General features: G+C 43.4%; 2 protein-coding genes across 6 annotated transcripts in view; both read left to right on the forward strand.

Annotated features, from left to right (window-relative positions):
* Positions 1–350: 350 nt before the first annotated feature.
* On the forward strand, positions 351–13,988 carry LOC111962559 (isocitrate dehydrogenase [NAD] subunit beta, mitochondrial-like). Its single transcript, XM_023985721.2, is given in 13 exon segments — positions 351–407; positions 3,400–3,457; positions 3,460–3,510; positions 3,513–3,577; positions 5,642–5,762; positions 5,865–5,925; positions 6,049–6,181; positions 7,601–7,734; positions 9,343–9,445; positions 9,528–9,674; positions 9,818–9,912; positions 9,995–10,055; positions 13,450–13,988. Coding segments are annotated over 13 exon segments (1,152 nt in total). The 5' UTR covers positions 351–362; the 3' UTR covers positions 13,528–13,988.
* A 1,024-nt stretch (positions 13,989–15,012) lies between these two features.
* Positions 15,013–18,597, forward strand: part of LOC111962568 (receptor-type tyrosine-protein phosphatase alpha-like) — a 59,422-nt gene continuing 55,837 nt past the window's right edge. For all 5 annotated transcript variants that reach the window (XM_023985731.2, XM_023985746.2, XM_023985764.2 and 2 more), the window contains exon 1: positions 15,013–15,377. The gene's annotated coding sequence lies outside the window, so the exon portion shown is untranslated. The remainder of the gene's footprint in view (positions 15,378–18,597) is intronic.

Raw genomic sequence — 18,597 nt, forward strand, 5'->3', positions numbered from 1 at the left:
CTGCAGGGATGGAACGTAAGTCACAGAAAATGGAGGTTGTGGTGGCAGCTGCAGAGAGGTATTTGGGTGTGCGAGACTTGACATCAGAAGAGTTACAGGGTGTGTTAAGTGGTGGTGTCCCATCCTTTCAGGTGGTTGGCCTGAGGTAGGACTAAATAGATTTAATTAGTGGAGTAAGWWMTTTTGTGAGTGTAGCGTTAGATGGTAGGGTATTTGTTTATTTATTTTTTCAACCAAAGTGTAAGGAAGTTGTACTCCAGTGTAGTAGGTGGCGGCAATACAACATTTATTGGATGCCAACTGCGCTTAAACCTCATCGAAGAAGAATTCATTTCCTCCACATTCTTTCTGGTTTGTGGATCATGATGGCTGCCGCCTTGAGAGGAAGCGTTGTAACATTGGCCAAGGTGAGTCGGTAGATGATGTTTACAGCCATCAAATTGTGGACAGTGTTTCGTGTGACGTAAAACTTTTCGTATGTGTTATTMATGACTACCGTTGTTTTGTTAGGGGAATTTATATTAAGCAGTTTATAACGTTAGTCACCAATGGTAATGCGACAGGATAATGTCCATAGCTGGCTAGCTCCTAGGACTGGTAAGTTACAGACAGAAAGCTAACGTTAGTTATCATAACTACYATACGGCTAGTCGGTTACCTACCTAGCTAACTAAGATACGCAGCCAGGTTGAGGTTGAAATTGAATGGATGTCGCATTCACATGCCATTGACTGTTGTCACTAACGTTAACCAGCAATCTAACAACGTATCAATGAACAACCTGCTAACGGATTGATGTCTCATGGTTATCAGCTTCAGACCACAGCTTCAGTTATGCTGGACATACACTAGTAACGTTACACGATTTATAAAATTTGAACAACTTGAACGTGCTCACATTTTCCAATTTCCCAGTCCCAAACCTTTCATTCCATCCATCTTAAAACCCAGGACGTGGGTGCTCACGTTACGCTAAGATGATAACCTAGTCTAGTTCACCCCCCTGCGTTTTCTTAGTTGCCAGAGGAAAAAAATGCCGATACGCAAACACTGAGCTGCTTTTATTASTGTGCAGAAACATAAAGAGAGTCAGAGGCTCAGAATATGGACTTAATTTCATATATTATTTCATATATTTTTGGTGGAGTTAGTTTTGCATGGCCCGTGCCCCATTTGGGTGGAGGTTTCACTTAAGGACCAATGGAATTGTCTAAAATTAGTTAACGCCGCTCGTCCGTAGCACCGGGCCAAGTAAAATGAACTGGCCCATCGAAAAGGCAGCTGCGTTCTCCACAGCTCCACTAATCTGTCTTCCATCACCTCTGTCCACACGGTGGGTGTTGTKGCTATTCTCTTCGCTGTCATTGTTTGGTCTCAAATGCTGAGTGCTCATTGGCTATTGGCAGCGGTCCTTGCCCAATCGCTTCGTWGCACTGCTCACACTACAAGATACATGACCAACACTTCTGACATGTCAGAAAATTATCTGGACATCCAACAGGGGTCTGGAAAATGGAASAGCCATCGTCGGTGCGTCCTTAACCAAGTCAAATTAAGCGAMTCCCGACATACTGATCCTAGCCAAAGTTCAAAGGATTTCACCTCGATCATGAAAATGAGTCTGGGACTGCATAAACGTGYCAAAATCGTGTGGTGTATGTCTGGCATATTAGGTTAGTAGGTTAAACCCAGGGGTGAAAGTCAGTACAGTTATGGTCCAGTACTGGGTAGCTTACTGGCAAAATAAGTATTGGGGTAATGCAGTACAGGTAAAACATGAGCCTATCACAATTAAAACAGATTCCAAGAACTGTAAGCTATTTAAGCTATTTATCATTACCGCATGTCAGTCGCATGAAAAATGTGCAAATGGACTTAAACTTGTGGAATAGATGTAGCTAAACGTGACCACACCCTGAGTAGGTGTATAGCAGTAGGGTACTCCGGTTACTCCCATGTAAGTAGACTAACTTTGGCGGCTTCCTGAGTAAACTGACACGTTTTTTTGTGTGTTTTTTGTTGTTGGTCATCTTCAATTAGCCTTCTCAGCAGCCTCACATGTCATTATTAACATACTTTACTGTCACAACAACAAATTATTTGCATAATACTTATTCTGCCACTAATTTCTTACCCGACCTGCTAACACAGATGGTAAAGCTATCACATTATACTAGCGTAAGCTGATGTTAGCTGGCTGGCTAYCGAGATAAGTTAATCTAATTTGCTACTCTTAGATATGTCGCGTAACTATATTTCAACGATTTTACTGAGTTACAGTTCATATAAGAAAATCAGTCAATTTAAACAAATTCATTAGACGCAAATCTATGGATTTCACATGACTGGGAATACAGATATGCATCTGTTGGTCACAGACAGCTTAAAAATAAAGGTAGGGTCGTGGATCAGAGAACCAGTCAGTATCTGGTGTGACCACCATTTGCCTCATGCAGCATGAAACACATCTCCTTCGCATAGTTGTTCAGACGATTGTGGCCTGTGGAATGTTGTCATTGTGGGGTATTGTGTGTGTATATTGAGGGAAAAAACGTTCATCCATTTTCTAATAATACTGTAATGTAACAAAATATGGAATAAGTCAAGAGGTCTGAATACTTTCCAAATGCTCTGTATGTCCTTTCAACTTGCCGGAGACCAGCTGGGGAGACAACCCTGCCAAATGTCCCAAAAGTCGCCTATTGCCATATCTACACCTACGTGGTGGAATCTCCAGTTTTGCATACATTTCCAAATGTAGAAGAATATTATAGTTGTTATTTCGACAGATACGATCACTAGTCCTTACTGCAAGATTAACTAGCAGCTTCCGCAATACACATACTGTAGCTAGTTGGATACAAACAATGTGACCAACCTACCGGTGATGCAGTGCTTCGAACACACATGTAATAAGTAACCGGAGCCCACAGCTATACTTCATCACACCGTAATAGCCTGAAATCAAGAGGTTCGTCTAACCTGGTCCTTGGACAGTTGATTAACTTGATTTGTTGACTTTTTCTCCTGTTGTTCAAACAAAATGGTACGAACAGCTTTTCGGCATTGTATAAGCAGGGTTAGCTGGCTAGTTAAAGTCTGTTGTAATTGTCTGATAATCGTGACGTCCATTCCACCTGACAGTCTCTGTTCATGCCAACATTTTACATTTAGAATGAAAGTGTGTTTAGGTATGATGTAGTTTGCTGATGAAGGACACGAAAGTATGTTGAAAATGACCGACCAAGCATATCCAAAATGTTTATAGAATGATAAAAAATAAAATAAAAAGAATAAGCCACTGGCAGATAATACACATTACTATAACGACAACCAGACCTCTGATTATGCTTACTTTATACAGTGGACCTACTAATTAACTATTGTGTCCTGGTCTAGGGCCTTACTGGCACTGGTCCGTGGTGGCAGCAGCTGGCTGCCCGGTCCCTCAATATGACCGCAGTCTGGGTGGGCCTGAGGCACCCCCGGCCCGCGCCGACGCCACATTCAAGTCACCATGGTGCCCGGGGACGGAGTAGGACCTGAACTGATGACTGCTGTCAAGGAGGTGTTTAAGGTATGTACATTATGGTGGCTCCACTTTCTCATGCTGACCTGGCGTGACAATGTGACTGAGAGTGCAGATTGGTGTGGATGTGTTGTTCTCTGTTGACATATAGCTGACTCATCTCCTTAGCACATTCTCCTCCGAGTATGCTATTACTTAGGCCACCACCCCACCTCACCCTCATGCTTGTGACCCTGTCTCAGCAGTCAATACACACATTATGTGGCCCATGTGGGAATGGAATTCACTTTTGACAGAAACATGCGCCAAGCATGCGCTGCGCTCAATCCAATACTTTCTGTGTTCATTGATAACTGAATATGCAAGACTAATTCATAACGTTTATAGTCCATTCAAATACAAACATTTTATTTGTCACACGCGCCAAATAGCACAGGTGTAGACGTTACCGTGAAATTTCAACCGATCGCTGCCTGCTCCTGCCCGCCTGTCCAACATCACTACTTTGGACGGCTCTGACTTAGAATGTGGACACCTACAAAAACCTAGGTCTGGTTAGACTGTAAACTCTCCTTCCAGACTCACATCAAACATCTCCAATCCAAAGTCAAATCTAGAATTGGCTTCCTATTCCGCAACAAAGCATCCTTTACTCATGCTGCCAAACATACCCTTGTAAAACTGACCATCCTACCAATCCTCGACTTCGGTGATGTCATTTACAAAAATAGCCTCCAAAACCCTACTCAATAATTGGATGCAGTCTATACAGTGCCATCCGTTTTGTCACCAAAGCCCCATATACTACCCCACCACTCGGACCTGTACACTCTCGTTTGGCTGGCCCTCGCTTCATACTCGTCGCCCAACCACTGGTTTCCAGGTCATCTACAAGACCCTGCTAGGTAAAGTCCCCCCTTATCTCAGCTCGCTGGTCACCATAGACAGCACCTACCTGTAGCACGCGCTCCAGCAGGTATATCTCTCTAGTCACCCCCAAAACCAATTCTTCCTTTGGACGCCTCTCCTTCCAGTTCTCTGCTGCCAATGACTGGAACGAACTACAAAAATCTCTGAAACTGGAAACACCTATCTCCCTCACTAGCTTTAAGCACCAGCTGTCAGAGCAGCTCATAGATTACTGCACCTGTACATACCATCTACAATTTAGCCCAAACAACTACCTCTTTACCTACTGTATTTATTTATATTTATTTTGCTCCTTTTGCACCCCATTATTTCTGTCTCTACTTTGCACTTTCTTCCACTGCAAACCACCATTCCATTGTTTTTTTAAAGTTTTTATTTTACTTGCTGTGTTGTACTCACTTCGCCTCCATGGCCTTTTATATTTTTATTTATTTTACATATATTTGTTTGCCTTCACCTCCCTTATCTCACCTCACTTGCTCACATTGTATATAGACTTTTTTTTTTTTTTTTCACTGTATTATTGACTATATGTTTGTTTTACTCCATGTGTAACTATGTGTTGTTGTATGTGTCGAACTGCTTTTCTTTATCTTGGCCAGGTCGCAATTGTAAATGAGAACGTGTTCTCAATTTGCCTACCTGGTTAAATAAAATAAATAAAAATAAATAAAAATAAAAAAATGCTTACTTACGAGCCCTTAACCAACAATGCAGTTCAAGAATATAGAGTTAAGAAAAAGTAACACAATAAAATAACGAGGCTATATACGGGGGTACCGGTACCAAGTCAATGTGCTGGGGTACAGGTTATTTGAGGTAATTTGTACATGTAGGTAGTGGTAAAGTGACTATGCTAGATAATAAAAACAAAGGGGATGTGGGGGGTCAATGTAAATAGTCCGGTGGCCACCTTTGATTAATTCTTCAGCAGTCTTATGGCCTGGGGGTAGGAGCCTTTTGGTCCTAGACTTGGCACTCCGGTACCACTTGCCGTGCGAACAGTCTATGACTTGTGTGACTGGAGTCTTAAACAATTTTTTTGGGGCCTGCCTTCATTCGCTCACTCCTTTTATTTATCCTCGATATGTCCATCCTGTTTCTCGTCCCCTTGTCTTATTTCCTTGGTTCTACCCTTAACCCTGCCTTTCTCTTTCCTTCCTTCCCTCCCTCCCTCTCCAGGCGGGTGACGTCCCAGTGGAGTTTGAGGAGTTCCACCTAAGTGAGGTGCAACATATGGACAGCGACGAGAAGCTGGAGCAGGTGTTGGCCTCCATGAAGACCAACAGGGTGGCCATGAAAGGTAACTAACTTGTCTCCTCTGTTGGGGATTTGATTCCTCTTGTCTGCTTTTACCATATCAGTGTGTTCTGACTGAGTGTTTTTCTTTTCTCTGTGTGTGCAGGAAAGATTAACACCCCCATGGAGTTCAAAGGGGAGCTGGCTGGCTTTGAYATGAAAATTAGGTAAGGCCATAATAGATCTCGCATGAATCCAACACAATACATTTATATTGTTATGAGAACTCTTAGTGTGTGGCTGGCTGTCCTTATTAGTGAGCCCCTCCCTCCCTCCTGTGCTCTGCTCAGGCGTAGGCTGGACCTGTTTGCAAATGTGGTACACGTGAACAGCCTGCCRGGCTATAGCACCCGCCACAACAACCTGGACCTGGTCATCATCCGAGAGCAGACTGAGGGAGAGTACAGCTCTCTGGAYCACGAGGTACATCACCACACACTGCCACAACTAATGGGTGTGTTGGTTTCAGCTCGACTAGGGTGTTAGGTGGGTGAAGTTTGCCCACTTATGACCATTTCATTGGTCCTAAATGGAAATCGCCACTCCCCCGGCCTGGCTAGCTAAAACCAGTTTACCCAGTCCTCATTTGAAATCTAACCATTTTTTAGTTGGTTGTATGGGTAATACACACATTTTTACATGAAATCATCTATCACAACCAGTGTTGGTGTAACGTGTTTCAAAAGTAATGCGTTACATTACTCCGTTACTCAAAAGTAATATTATTCCTGTAACATTACTTTTCAAGTTTGAGTAATATTAGTTACTTTAAGTAAAGCGGGCGCTACTTTTTTCCGTTAAAACGTTAAGAAAAATTTATAGAATTCCACATGAATTTACAATGCAGCTGTGCTGCTGCTGGCAACCGTTTGGGTCTCAGGGTGCATCCCTTTCAGATGGTTAAGCATTGCAGCTGTACTACAATTACTGTACCTCAATTCCACCTCGCAAAGTTTGCATTTACTTCATTTAACTTCTTAAAGTACCATTTAACTTTCTCTGCCATTTTTCCTACTATTAACAATGATGACGTGGTGGAGAATAGATTCCAAAATAATTGGTCCGTTGACTGCCGGTATCGACTCCCATTTATGAGTGTTAAGATTCTATTCCGCCAGGAATCAACTCGTAGGATTCAGTATTTTTTGGAATGGAGGACACTGATTAGTTGGTGTACTTCTGAGAACACAAACACTCGCATCTTTCATGGCGAGGGTGGAGAGAGGGGAGGTGCACAGTATAGGAAGGTCGGCTACCAGGCAGCCAGTCAGAACCGTGCACTAGACCTATCTATCGGCAGTCCAAAGCTGTCTCTCGCAATGAAATGCTGTACCTCGCCATTTTTGGGCTCACAACTTCAGTAAAGCAGGGCCTATCATCAATGAATAGACTAGGATATTGAGATGAGCGAGATGCAACACTTCGCTCTCACACAGTATCTGTGCACGGGTTTGCTTCACGCTGTTCAGTGTGGTAGCCAGGGAAACTAAACAGGGGAGAAGTTGAGCCTCGCACTCCAACACTCTTAGTTGTTGRGGAAATTGAAATCGGTTAGGGATTTATCTTAACGTTAAGGATCCCAATTTAATTTCAACATTCACGCCTAAAAGACAGTTTATGCTTGATCCGAAAATGTGGGCGGAGGCTTCGTATTGGAGGGTTTGACGCAATTGCAGAGCCTTCGGAGGCATGCAGAGGCCAAATCAAGCTCCAGTCCGCATCGCCGTGTGCCTGTGTACACTGGGCAGAAAATGACCACATTTAAGCACTCCAACACCATGGTCAAACCATGGTCAGATGGAAGTGTGTCCTGGTCTGAACTCTGTGCCCTCTGTCTCTCAGAGCGTGCCTGGAGTGATTGAATGTCTGAAGATCATCACTAGGGAGAAGTCTCGGCGCATCGCCAAGTTTGCCTTCGACTACGCCACCAAGAAGGGTCGCAGCAAGGTCACGGCGGTCCACAAGGCCAACATCATGTGAGTCTCGCTGCCAAATAAGCAACCTCATTTTAAAGGCTTCTACACATCTATCCAACTACAGCCAACCCAACTGTTTATGTAGGGCTCGACATTAACACTTGCCCTCTTGTCTGGGACAAGTAAAAAAATATATAATTGTGGGGCAAGCAGAATATAGATTTTAAGTTGTTTGAATGGACAAGTAAAGAAAAAAATCACACAATCACTGTCAAACAATTACTCTGATCAAATTTTCCTCTAGACGATTTTGCACTGTTTTCCCTATCTCTGTAAAGCGCATGAGTAGAATTTTTTTAATTGCATTAAGGTACAAGGGTTTTTTAATCACCTGCGGTCGCGAGATGCACTTTTGAGATCAAACCCAGAGGCGGGTTGTTGATATTCCTTGCTAGTTYGTGWGTTATTTGCCCAGTTGCYGCTACTTTTTGGTCAGCAAACAGGGTTTGTATAGTCATGTACCGTTGCTCGAGGAGAGAGACAGACTAATTAGATAGCCAATTACAACCATATAGCCTAGTCTTGCTAGCTGTCTCGATAGTGAACTACGGCGGCAGGTAGCCTAGTGGTTAGAGCTGAAAGGTTGCTGGTTCGAATACCCGAGCCGGCATCTATTTAGCTATTAGCATGTATAAATGCTGTTTAAAGAGAGGGGAGTCTCAGCTACTCTCTGAGTATTCATTTTTTTCTCAACACTCAATATTGAGAAAATACCACCATTTTACAGAGTATGTATTGAGATGATGCGCAGGTGGAGCGGAGCACGCCATTTGCGGTGAATACATCAAGTAGCCTATTCGGCCTGCCAATGTGGGGGGAAATAAATAAACAATTTGTTGGACATTGAATTTACTCTTAGATCAATTACATGGCTATCTAGCAACAATATATTTATGGTTAGAAATCTAGCTAATGTGTTTTGAATTCCCACTTCCTCAGGTGGTGAATTATGTAGCATATAGCCTAGGCCAATATGCAAAACAGAATGTATGAAGATGCAGAAATCTGCTCATTCTGGATCCTATTGTTGCACATCAAAATATTCAACATGCATTCKCTGAACATGTTAGATGAAATGGCTAACTTCTCTCATGTCTTACTTGGCACTGGAAAAAGTCAGACTAGAGCCCTGCCACTAATGGAAAGCAACTGCATTAAAAATAAATATTTCTGATATTTATTGTTATTGACCAAAATGGGTTAATACCGTGATTACTTTTTGTCCTGATTCTCTGTATGATGATGKTAAATYTTATTTTGTAAAGTGGTTCCTTGCATCATACAACACAATTTTCAGGCACCTTTTTTGGCGCATGGTGTTAGACTTTGTTTTGTGTGTGTGGTGAAGCGACTGGAGCTTTCAGACAAAAATCTGTCCTACTTGCCCGAAAAAAAATGTCAAGCCCTGCTAAGGATGGTGGACGGAGGTGGTCCCGACTCAACACGTGGAATCAGAAACACAGTGTTTGTGTAGCTGTTAATTATTTTACTTTTTTTTTTGTTTTAATTCAAATGGCTTTAGGTATGTTACAGCGCAAAGAACTTGGGCACCATTGCACTGACATGTACATTCTATATCTGATTTTGTCTCCTTCTGTCTTTCTACAGGAAGCTTGCAGATGGCCTGTTCTTACAGTGCTGTGCTGAGGTGGCAGAGCTGTATCCCAAGATCAAATATGAGAACATCATCATAGACAACTGTTGCATGCAGGTATGCCTCGCTCTCTCTCTTGCGCTCTCTGTCTCTTTCTCTCTCTCTGTCTCTCACTCAAAWATGCACCCTCTCTCTGTAGCTGGTCCAGAACCCATACCAGTTTGACGTGCTGGTGATGCCCAACCTTTATGGCAACATCATTGACAACCTGGCCGCTGGGCTGGTCGGCGGGGCAGGAGTGGTGCCAGGAGAGAGCTACAGCGCCGAGTACGCCGTGTTTGAGACCGTGAGTGTCTGTCTGCCGGAGATCCGTCTTAACCAGTCAGCTGCAATCATACACTTGTTARATTAGACGTTCAACCATCAGTATAGTGCTACAATAAGCATGTGTAAAATAGCCTGAAAATAAACATTTCCTCTCCTTCTTAGGGAGCGCGGCACCCCTTTGCCCAGGCTGTAGGCAGGAACATCGCCAACCCCACGGCCATGCTGCTCAGTGCTGCCAACATGCTCCATCACCTCAAGTGAGTGGGCACTGCTCCCAATGGGACATGTGGAGTGTGTGTGCGCGCACACAATCTCWACTGACTGTGTTTTGTGTTACAGCCTGGAATACCACTCCAATATGGTGTCAGATGCTGTCAGGAAGGTCATCAAACAGGGCAAGGTAAGTGTGTGTGTGACTATTGTATCAACGTCCTGTTCAATCTTATTGGTTTGTGTGCATGCACATGTGTGTTGGAGAGTGAGTGTTTGTCTAAACGCATACAGTGTATGACTAATTCTAAAGTTGAATGGTTAAGAACAGTGTTCTAGCAACATAACATATTTGTCCATGCATTTTGTGGGTCAATTCAAAAAAAGACAAATACTCTGATCCAAACATCAATTCATGACTCTCTCAAATTGCATTTAGCCATGAAATTACACCTAACAATCGATAACCCATATCCGTGTGTGTGTGTGTGTGTGAGGGAGCCTTTTGATTATGCATGTCGACGTGGGTGGCGTCGTATACACCCCTCTCTGTGTGTGTCCTGCTAAACATTGTCCTTGTMCTCAGCCGGCACAGTGAGGTGACGGAACACAGCTCTGTAACCATAGAAACTGACTGGTAACAAAGATCCTACTAATTGTGGTGTGCGTCCCAGACCTTATTTGAACTAATASCAGCAGCACTAACCCTAACTAATAACATGGTTCTTAGGCAGCACATGGGTCAACACACCATTGCGCTAAGGTATGGCTCTGTCATGTCAGCCATGGCACAGAAGGTGTCCTTTTGCAGAAGGAGTGTGGGGGAATGATTTCTGTTCGACAGAACGGCCGTTGTGGGCAAAGTGTGGTATTTCAATTTGAGTGTTGAAGGACGGGTTATCTGAATGTGTGAAGTATGGTGTTTGTCAGTCCACTAGTGTCTGAAGTACCCTCCCCTTTTCCATCTCCTTTGCTCCTCCTCTTCCCTTGCACCCTATCCCTGTGCGTCTGCGCGTGTGTGTGTGTCGCAGGTGCGGACGCGAGACCTGGGRGGTTACAGCACGACCGGGGACTTTGTGCAAGCCGTTGTGGGGAACCTCCGCCACCGACCCATGTACTAAAGAAGTCCCGATCCCCTGAACGCCCTGCCCTTTACTGTAAACCCAATATTGCCATATTCCCTAAACTTTACCCCACTAACTTTTTTGCTCACTTTCCCACTAAACTAACACTTACGTCACTCTTGGCAGCTCTCTCCTCCGCTCTCTTTTCATATTCCTCTTTACGCGCTCGGTGTATCCTTTATTTAGTTTCTCTCTCTTGCTCAAATTCAAAAATTATTGGCCAAAGCAGATCATTATCGTCATTTTTGTTTTTTTTACCAAATCGTCCATTTATGCTGTGGCCTTCTATTTTCTCCCGGTCTTTTCCTTGCTGAACCCTTTCTCCAACTGAGCACCCCCTGCTTGGTGCTGTTTCCTGCTTCTKTCTTTTCCTCCGTGTCAGCCTGTTCTTTTGTACTACCTCTGCTGTTGGCTGCACTCTTCTATAAGCTGTTCTAGAATCTTCTGTTTTGTCTGCTTTACTAACTCCCTATAGTCTACTTTCTATTTGTCAGCTAACTCRCTTTCCCTCCACTCAAACTCTTCCTCCTACCTCTGAGCTGTTTCATTGTCTCTGCTGTGGACAAGCATACGATTTTATATTACATTGATCTCCACTAGTCCAGCTTCGCAGTCCATACTGGTTGGGCCGTGTGTTATTCAGCAGTATTGGTCAAGCAGGTTTCGAGCCACGAGGACAATTCACCAATGCCAAAGCGATTGAGAAATCTCTACCACAGCACTGTATCAATGGATATCTGGCCTACCATTTCACAGTCCTGAGTCGTGCCAGGCATATACAGTACGTCGTTCATAACCCTTTGACTCTATGTGCAGACTTTCCTTGGCTTGGACTAAGGCTACCGTGGTAGCATATGCGTAGACTACCGTAGCTGTAGACTTCCGGTCATTGCGCTAACGCTAGTTAGRATTGGCTCTTGAAACTACCTCGAACTACCTTAATTCTGTACGCAGAGACAAATGGTATCCATGAGTTCATCTGACTCTGGGTAAGTAGAAAAACAGCTTAATTGCCAGTATCTTGCAGTATCCTTTTTAACTGGCCTTCTTAATCACAACCTTAATTATGTGCACAGTCACGTCAAGACTGTTTTAGTTGCTGTAAATAAAAAAACTGCACTGGTTTCCACTGAGTTATCATAAACATGGAAGTTTCTCACGAACCCATATCAGCACCACTGTCTTAAAGGAGGCAGYATGTAGAGGTCATTCCTGAGAAGGGTGAACATTTTCAGAATTTACAATCAAATGTTTTGATATTGTTGCGTTAGCAGGGATGCTAACACGTTACCAAACGGTGAAATTGGCTATCTGTAGCTAGCTTCATAGAACCTTTAAATGATCCATTGTTGCTCATCAGCATACTCTAGTCATCACTAGTTACTAAAAGAAAAATAATGTCTTAATATTTTGTCCACTGTGTAAAACGCAKATAATGTGTATCGTAGAGGTCACRATCTTGGTAGCTTTTTGCTGGAGTTGTGACCTTGGAGATCCATCGTGTTTGGCTGTTCAGTCAGGCTAAGCTCTTTCATCATTAAATTTGCAAARGAACAAGCCACTGGAACCTCAGCCTACGACCTACGACCTTGCCTGAGCCTACGACCTTGCCTGAGTTCACTCTGGCTTTGTACAACTCTGGCTTTGTACTTTGTGCCAAAAGTCCATAAAATTATATATTGGTTATGTTGATGAGCTCAGTGGTAGCATTTCAACTAGAGACTTCGACTGGCATGTGTCAGTCAGTCATTGGGACTTCAAATGTATTGGCTTATGTCAGTAAGTGATAAGGTATTATAAATGCTTCAAAGTGCTSTTCTGGACAAATAATTGTTGTTATTTATAATGGTTTTGGCTTTAGGACTGTGGTTATAATATTGTATCTTTGAAATAACACTCCTTCCCTGTTCCCTAYCTGTTACAATGGCTGATGGACATTTTTGTGGTATTTAAATATATTATCATGGTCAAATACTGAAGAATAAAAGATGGGAAAATGTTTGTTGGCCTGTTTTCTCAACAACAAAAAATGTAATCAAAGGTGTGATTTAAACTCGCATTGTTTCGTTTTCCAGGCGTAGGATGAGTGGTGCAGCATCTGTTGAAAGACCAACATAGACTACGCTAGCCATAAATGTAGATTACTGAGTCATCCATTCTTATTTAGTATGTTTGGTCATTAACTATTTTATGAGTAAATGTATACATACGACCATGGACTTGAGTTGCTTCAACATAAGCCAATATTCCTCTACCCTACTAATGTGTGTCTGAGTTTGGCGGTGAAAAAGGCTCTCTTACACACTAGTCATGTTTTGTGTATATATTTGTGAGGACCATTGTCTTTCCTGAATGGACCAGGGCCCAGTTTCCCAGAGGATGAGCAGCCTTAAGCTGCTTTTGGGGAAACTGGGCCTGTGTGTGTGTGTGTGTGTGACACTGCTCTTTTATTTGTGGCAGGTGCGCACAGGAGACCTGGGGGGCTATGCCACAAGCGATGAGTTCACCAGAGCTGTCATCGCCAACCTAGCCYTCTGAGCTAGCCTCTCYAACYCACACTTTATTTTACTCCCTTCAAACTAGTCTCTCTGCATTGACCACTCAAGCAGCTGCGCAACAGGTTAAATCCTCCCGACCCATGCTCAACAACAGCTAACACCCATAGACTCAAATGCATACAAACCCAGAGGAGTATACATAAAATATGTAAAATACGCACAATGAAATTGAGGACCGGTTACATAAAAGAGAAGGCAATATGGGGATGACACCTTCAGGCTTTTGAACGGTACCAAAATAAATGTTTTCCCATTCAACAATAGATGTATAGAACTTGTAAGTCACATTCTCTACCAGAGTGGTGTTCTTCAATGAATGGGCCTTGTTTAGATATTCATACAAGATACATGTATTATATTATTTTAATTCACTATAAGTGTTATATACATTATTGACTTGTTCATTCATAATTAGTAATAAACATATTCCTATATCTGATACTTTYCTGTGTGGAAAATCAATGTTAACACAATGTTTTGTAATTGAATATATTGACTGACATTAGTGCAGACAAATGTAATTGTTTTTTGTTCATTTAGGTGTTGCATAAATATTGAATTGCAACGGTGTGATGCTGGGTTTGAAACCTCCAGTAAAATGTATGTAAATCTTGCAAACATTTTAAAGTAATCTGGAAGTTCCAGAAATGGATACCATTTACAGAAAAAAAGCTGATTGGGACAGTGCTGTTTTCCATCTTAGAACTTTGAAGTTGTCAAACATTTACATTCTAGTACAGGGGTACTCACTCTTACCCTGAGTCATCTGTTCTACCAGATAATTAATTGCACATACCTGGTGTCAGGGCTAAATCAGTCCCTGACTAGAAGGGAACATTTTTTTTTAAATGGGGTGGAACTGGCTTTGTGGTCCAGAGTTAAGTTTGAGAGTTTTAGTAAAGCCTCTTACGGTGGTTCACCCACCAACCGTGGTCCTATTTTGTTTTTGTTCTAGCACTACACCTGATTKAACTTATCAATTGAGCATCAAGTCTCAAGACCTTGATTAGTTGAATCTGGTGTGGTAGTGCTGGGCTAAGTGGGCTGGAGCAAAAGGCTGCACCCACTAACAGGACCAGGGTTAGTGACCACCATTGGCCTATGTTGACAGCAAGCTGCTGTTGTAAACTAAATGGGATTGTGTGCAGTATATGAGCAATTAATAAGCCTGTCCAATATTGGTTGTTTACACAGACAGCCTAATTCTGATATTATTTTTCAGATCTGATTGGTCAAAATATCAATTAGTGAAAAAATACATATCCGAATTGGGCTGCCTGTGTAAACGCAGCCTATGTGATAGACATGACCAGATGGTGGACTCCTGCTCTTCTGCATAGGGCTGCTGTTGTTGACTCGGTTTCGTGACGATGTCACAGATTCACCTCCAGATGTCGCATCGGCGCTATGGAGGGAGAGGAGGGGCCAGGACTGGGAATTCTCTGCTTCCCATCCCTCCTTAATGCAGACAACATGGCGGACTAAAAGATACGGCTGACCCGCCCGGATACAGCYAATAAACAGTGGGATTCACGCCCCCTATGCTCAAGGAAGACGGAGACACCAATTCGTTAGGAACACCCTCGGGAACATTGAGGAATTTTTGGGACCGTTCTAGTCATTCGTTAACATAAACAAACTTGCGATCTGTTGCCTCCAAATTGGCGGTCTGTCCCAGATCGTTCATATCACRCAGGCCCCCCACCCCACATACACACACTATTGGTTCCTGGGGTGTGAAGACAGGGGCCGGGGTTAACGTGGAAAAAGGAAGAAAGGAATTGCACAACTGTAAATATTCAGGATTGTGCAAACCAAACGGAAGTCGTGGTGAGTTTTGTTTTTGTTCTACTGTAATTTGTCACTAGTTACAGTGTAGCGTGCTTCATTTAGTTGTAATAAGGTCCGACTACTTGGTCACAAACAAGCACTTTTGGTTTGTCCCACACATTATCATAGCAAAGTATTCCACGGCGAACATCGTTGTGGTGATGAGCGCGATAAGGCCGAGAGGGAAGCTAGGTGATTTAAAAAAATAAATAAAAAACGTTCCATGGCTATCATCATGGGAGCTCAAACAATAATGTTTGTASCGACAGAACATTCACACAACTAGCTTGGAGGCAGGGAGGGACATTTTTCGAGGGGGGCTGGTGAGAAAGGGGGAGAGGAGGAATGTCTACATAGTTTTTTTATTGGAAGTCCGTATGATAGTGTGTTCTGTGAACGCATACATTGTAACAATGCGAAATAAAYCCAAAAGGCGGTCCAGTGAGCTCTACCTCACTGAAAAGTACATATTGATCAATGCTTTGTTGCCGGGGTGGGGTGGATAGGGGGCTGAGTGCGACCACAACGCAYGAATTATATCGCTTTAGACAGCCAGGCCCATTCAAATCACAGCAGATATTCTTTATTTAGTCTCGACAAGCATCATACTGCTTGACCCTGCCTCGCACTCCCCATTTCCTCTTCTCATACTAATTATTCTGGCTTGACTGGATCCTGAGTCGACTTAGTCAAGCCTAAATATAGTTATGCAGGTAGGTTGGTTTCAAAAAGTTAGTTTCAGGGCAGGGCCTTAGTATTTACTTACCACATACTGTAGGTAGTGTTGTAGTGACATGCTGTAGCTTCCTCAATTATCTAATCAATAAAGGTTACTAAACACAGAAAAGACATTTGGCAAAGCAGGAGTCATTCAGGAAAATTTGCTACATTCTGTCACTTTACCTTTTGAAACCAGGGATTTTATTAAGCTGGAGACAACTGTCATTTGATGCCATTTGTGTTTCATCATTAGCRGATATTTGCACCAAAGCTTGAGAATGTAGGGCAACTTGAGTCTTTATTTAATTCTCATGAGACCTGACTTAATCATGGTGAAAGTGGAGATATGTTATATGTATAGAATATGGCCTAATACACATAAGCTTTATTTATAAAAGCTACATYTATGCTCACTGTCGGTCACAGCCAGCAACATGGATAACATTCAACAGCTTACAAAAAGGGAACAGACTGTGGTTTTCATTATTTGGGTCAAAGAAGATAACATCAGTGTGATAACATGGTCAAATATCAACATTATGTCAAGAAAMGAAGGAATGGATAGATTGACAACGGCAATACTCCAAGTAGGAAGTAGGCCTATGGCAGAGCGTGGCGTGTCATCATATAAATGAGTTGTGTGCAGCTGTGTACAAAGGGAGCTGACTAGTCATGTCTGGACTGCTTCAGTGTGAGCAGTTGCATTGGTCTCGCCCCACTATGCGCTATCCCAGAATGCAGTTTCCTCTCCACCGAGCTCGGCTTGTTATGTCTTGACTACTCAAGTGCAAAGCAGAAGCTGCTTGCCTCGATCTGACATTGACTCGTCAGACCTGGACTGCCCTAGCATGCCGACAGGGCTGCCCCGACCCCGTCTTGTCATGTCTGGGCTCATCACTGCTCCTCGCAAAGAGGAGTCTAGTAGTGATTGGGGGGGATTGATACAGGGTCATGCCACCAAAAAACAAATTTTATTTGTCACATGCGCCAAATACAACAGGTGTAGAACTTACAGTGAAATGCTTACTTACAAACTCTTAATCAACAATGCAGTTAACAAAAATAAGTGTTAAGTAAAAAAAATAACTAATTAAAGAGCAGCAGTAAAATAACAGCGAGGCTATATACAGGGGGTACCGGTACAGAGTCAATGTGGAGGGGCACAGGTTAGTCGAGGTAATTGAGGTAATATGTACATATAGGTGGAGTTAAATTGACTATGCATAGATAAAACAGAGTAGCAGCAGTGTAAAAGTGTGTGGGAGGGGACAATGCAAATAGTCTAGGTAGCCATTTGATTAGCTGTTCAGGAGTCTTATGGCTTGGGTGTAGAAGCTATTAAGAAGCCTTTTGGACCAAGACTTTGCGCTCCCGTACCGCTTGCTGTATGGTAGGAGAGAACAGTCTATGACTAGGGTGGCTGGAGTCTGACAATTTTTAGGGCCTTTCTCTGACACCGCCTGGTATAGAGGTCCTGGATGGCAGGAAGCTTGGCCCCAGTGATGTACWGGGCCGTACGCGCTACACTCTGTAGTGCCTTGCGGTCAGAGGCCGAGCAGTTGCCATACCAGGCACTGATGCAACCAGTCAGGATGCTCTCGATGGTGCAGCTGTAGAACCTTCTGAGGACGAATGCCAAATATTTTCAGTCTCCTGAGGGGGAACAGGTTTTGTCGTGCCCTCTTCACGGCTGTCTTGGTGTGTCTGGACCATGATAGTTTGTTGGTGATGTGGACGCCAAGGAACTTGAAGCTCTCAACCTGTTCATCTGCAGCACTGTTGATGAGAATGGGGGTGTGCTCTGTCTTTTTCCTGTAGTCCACAATCATCTCCTTTGTCTTGATCACGTTGAGGGAGAGGTTGTTGACCTGGCACCACACGGCCAAGWCTCTGACCTCCTCRCTATAGGCTGTCTCGTCGTTGTCAGTGATCAGGCCTACCACTGTTGTCATCGGCAAACATAATGATGGTGTTGGAGTCGTGCCATGCAGTCATGAGTGAACAGGGAGTACAYGAGGGGACTGAGCACGCACCCCTGAGGCTCCACCGTGTTGAGGATCAGCGTGGCGGGTATGTTGTTACCTACCCTTACCACCTGGGGGAGGCCTGTCAGGAAGTCCAGGATCCAGTTGCAGAGGAAGGTGTTTAGTCCCAGGGCCTTTAGCTTAGTCATGAGATTTGAGGGCACTATGGTGTTGAACGCTGAGCTGTAGTCAATGAATAGCATTCTCACATAGGTGTTCCTTTTGTCCATGTGGGAAAGGGCAGTGTGGAGTGCAATAGAGATAGCATCATCTGTGGATCTGTTGGGGCGGTATGCAATTTAGGGTGGGTCTAGGGTTTCTGGGATAATAGTGTTGATGTGAGCCATGACCAGCATTTCAAAGCACTTCATGACTACAGACGTGAGTGCTACGGGTCGGTAGTCATTTATGCAGGTTACCTTAGTCCCTGTGCCCAAGAACACTGTTGGTCTGCTTGTTACTTGCCTCGAAGCGAG

This window comes from Salvelinus sp. IW2-2015, linkage group LG1, assembly GCF_002910315.2.
Source record: "Salvelinus sp. IW2-2015 linkage group LG1, ASM291031v2, whole genome shotgun sequence".
Lineage (NCBI taxonomy): Eukaryota > Metazoa > Chordata > Actinopteri > Salmoniformes > Salmonidae > Salvelinus > Salvelinus sp. IW2-2015.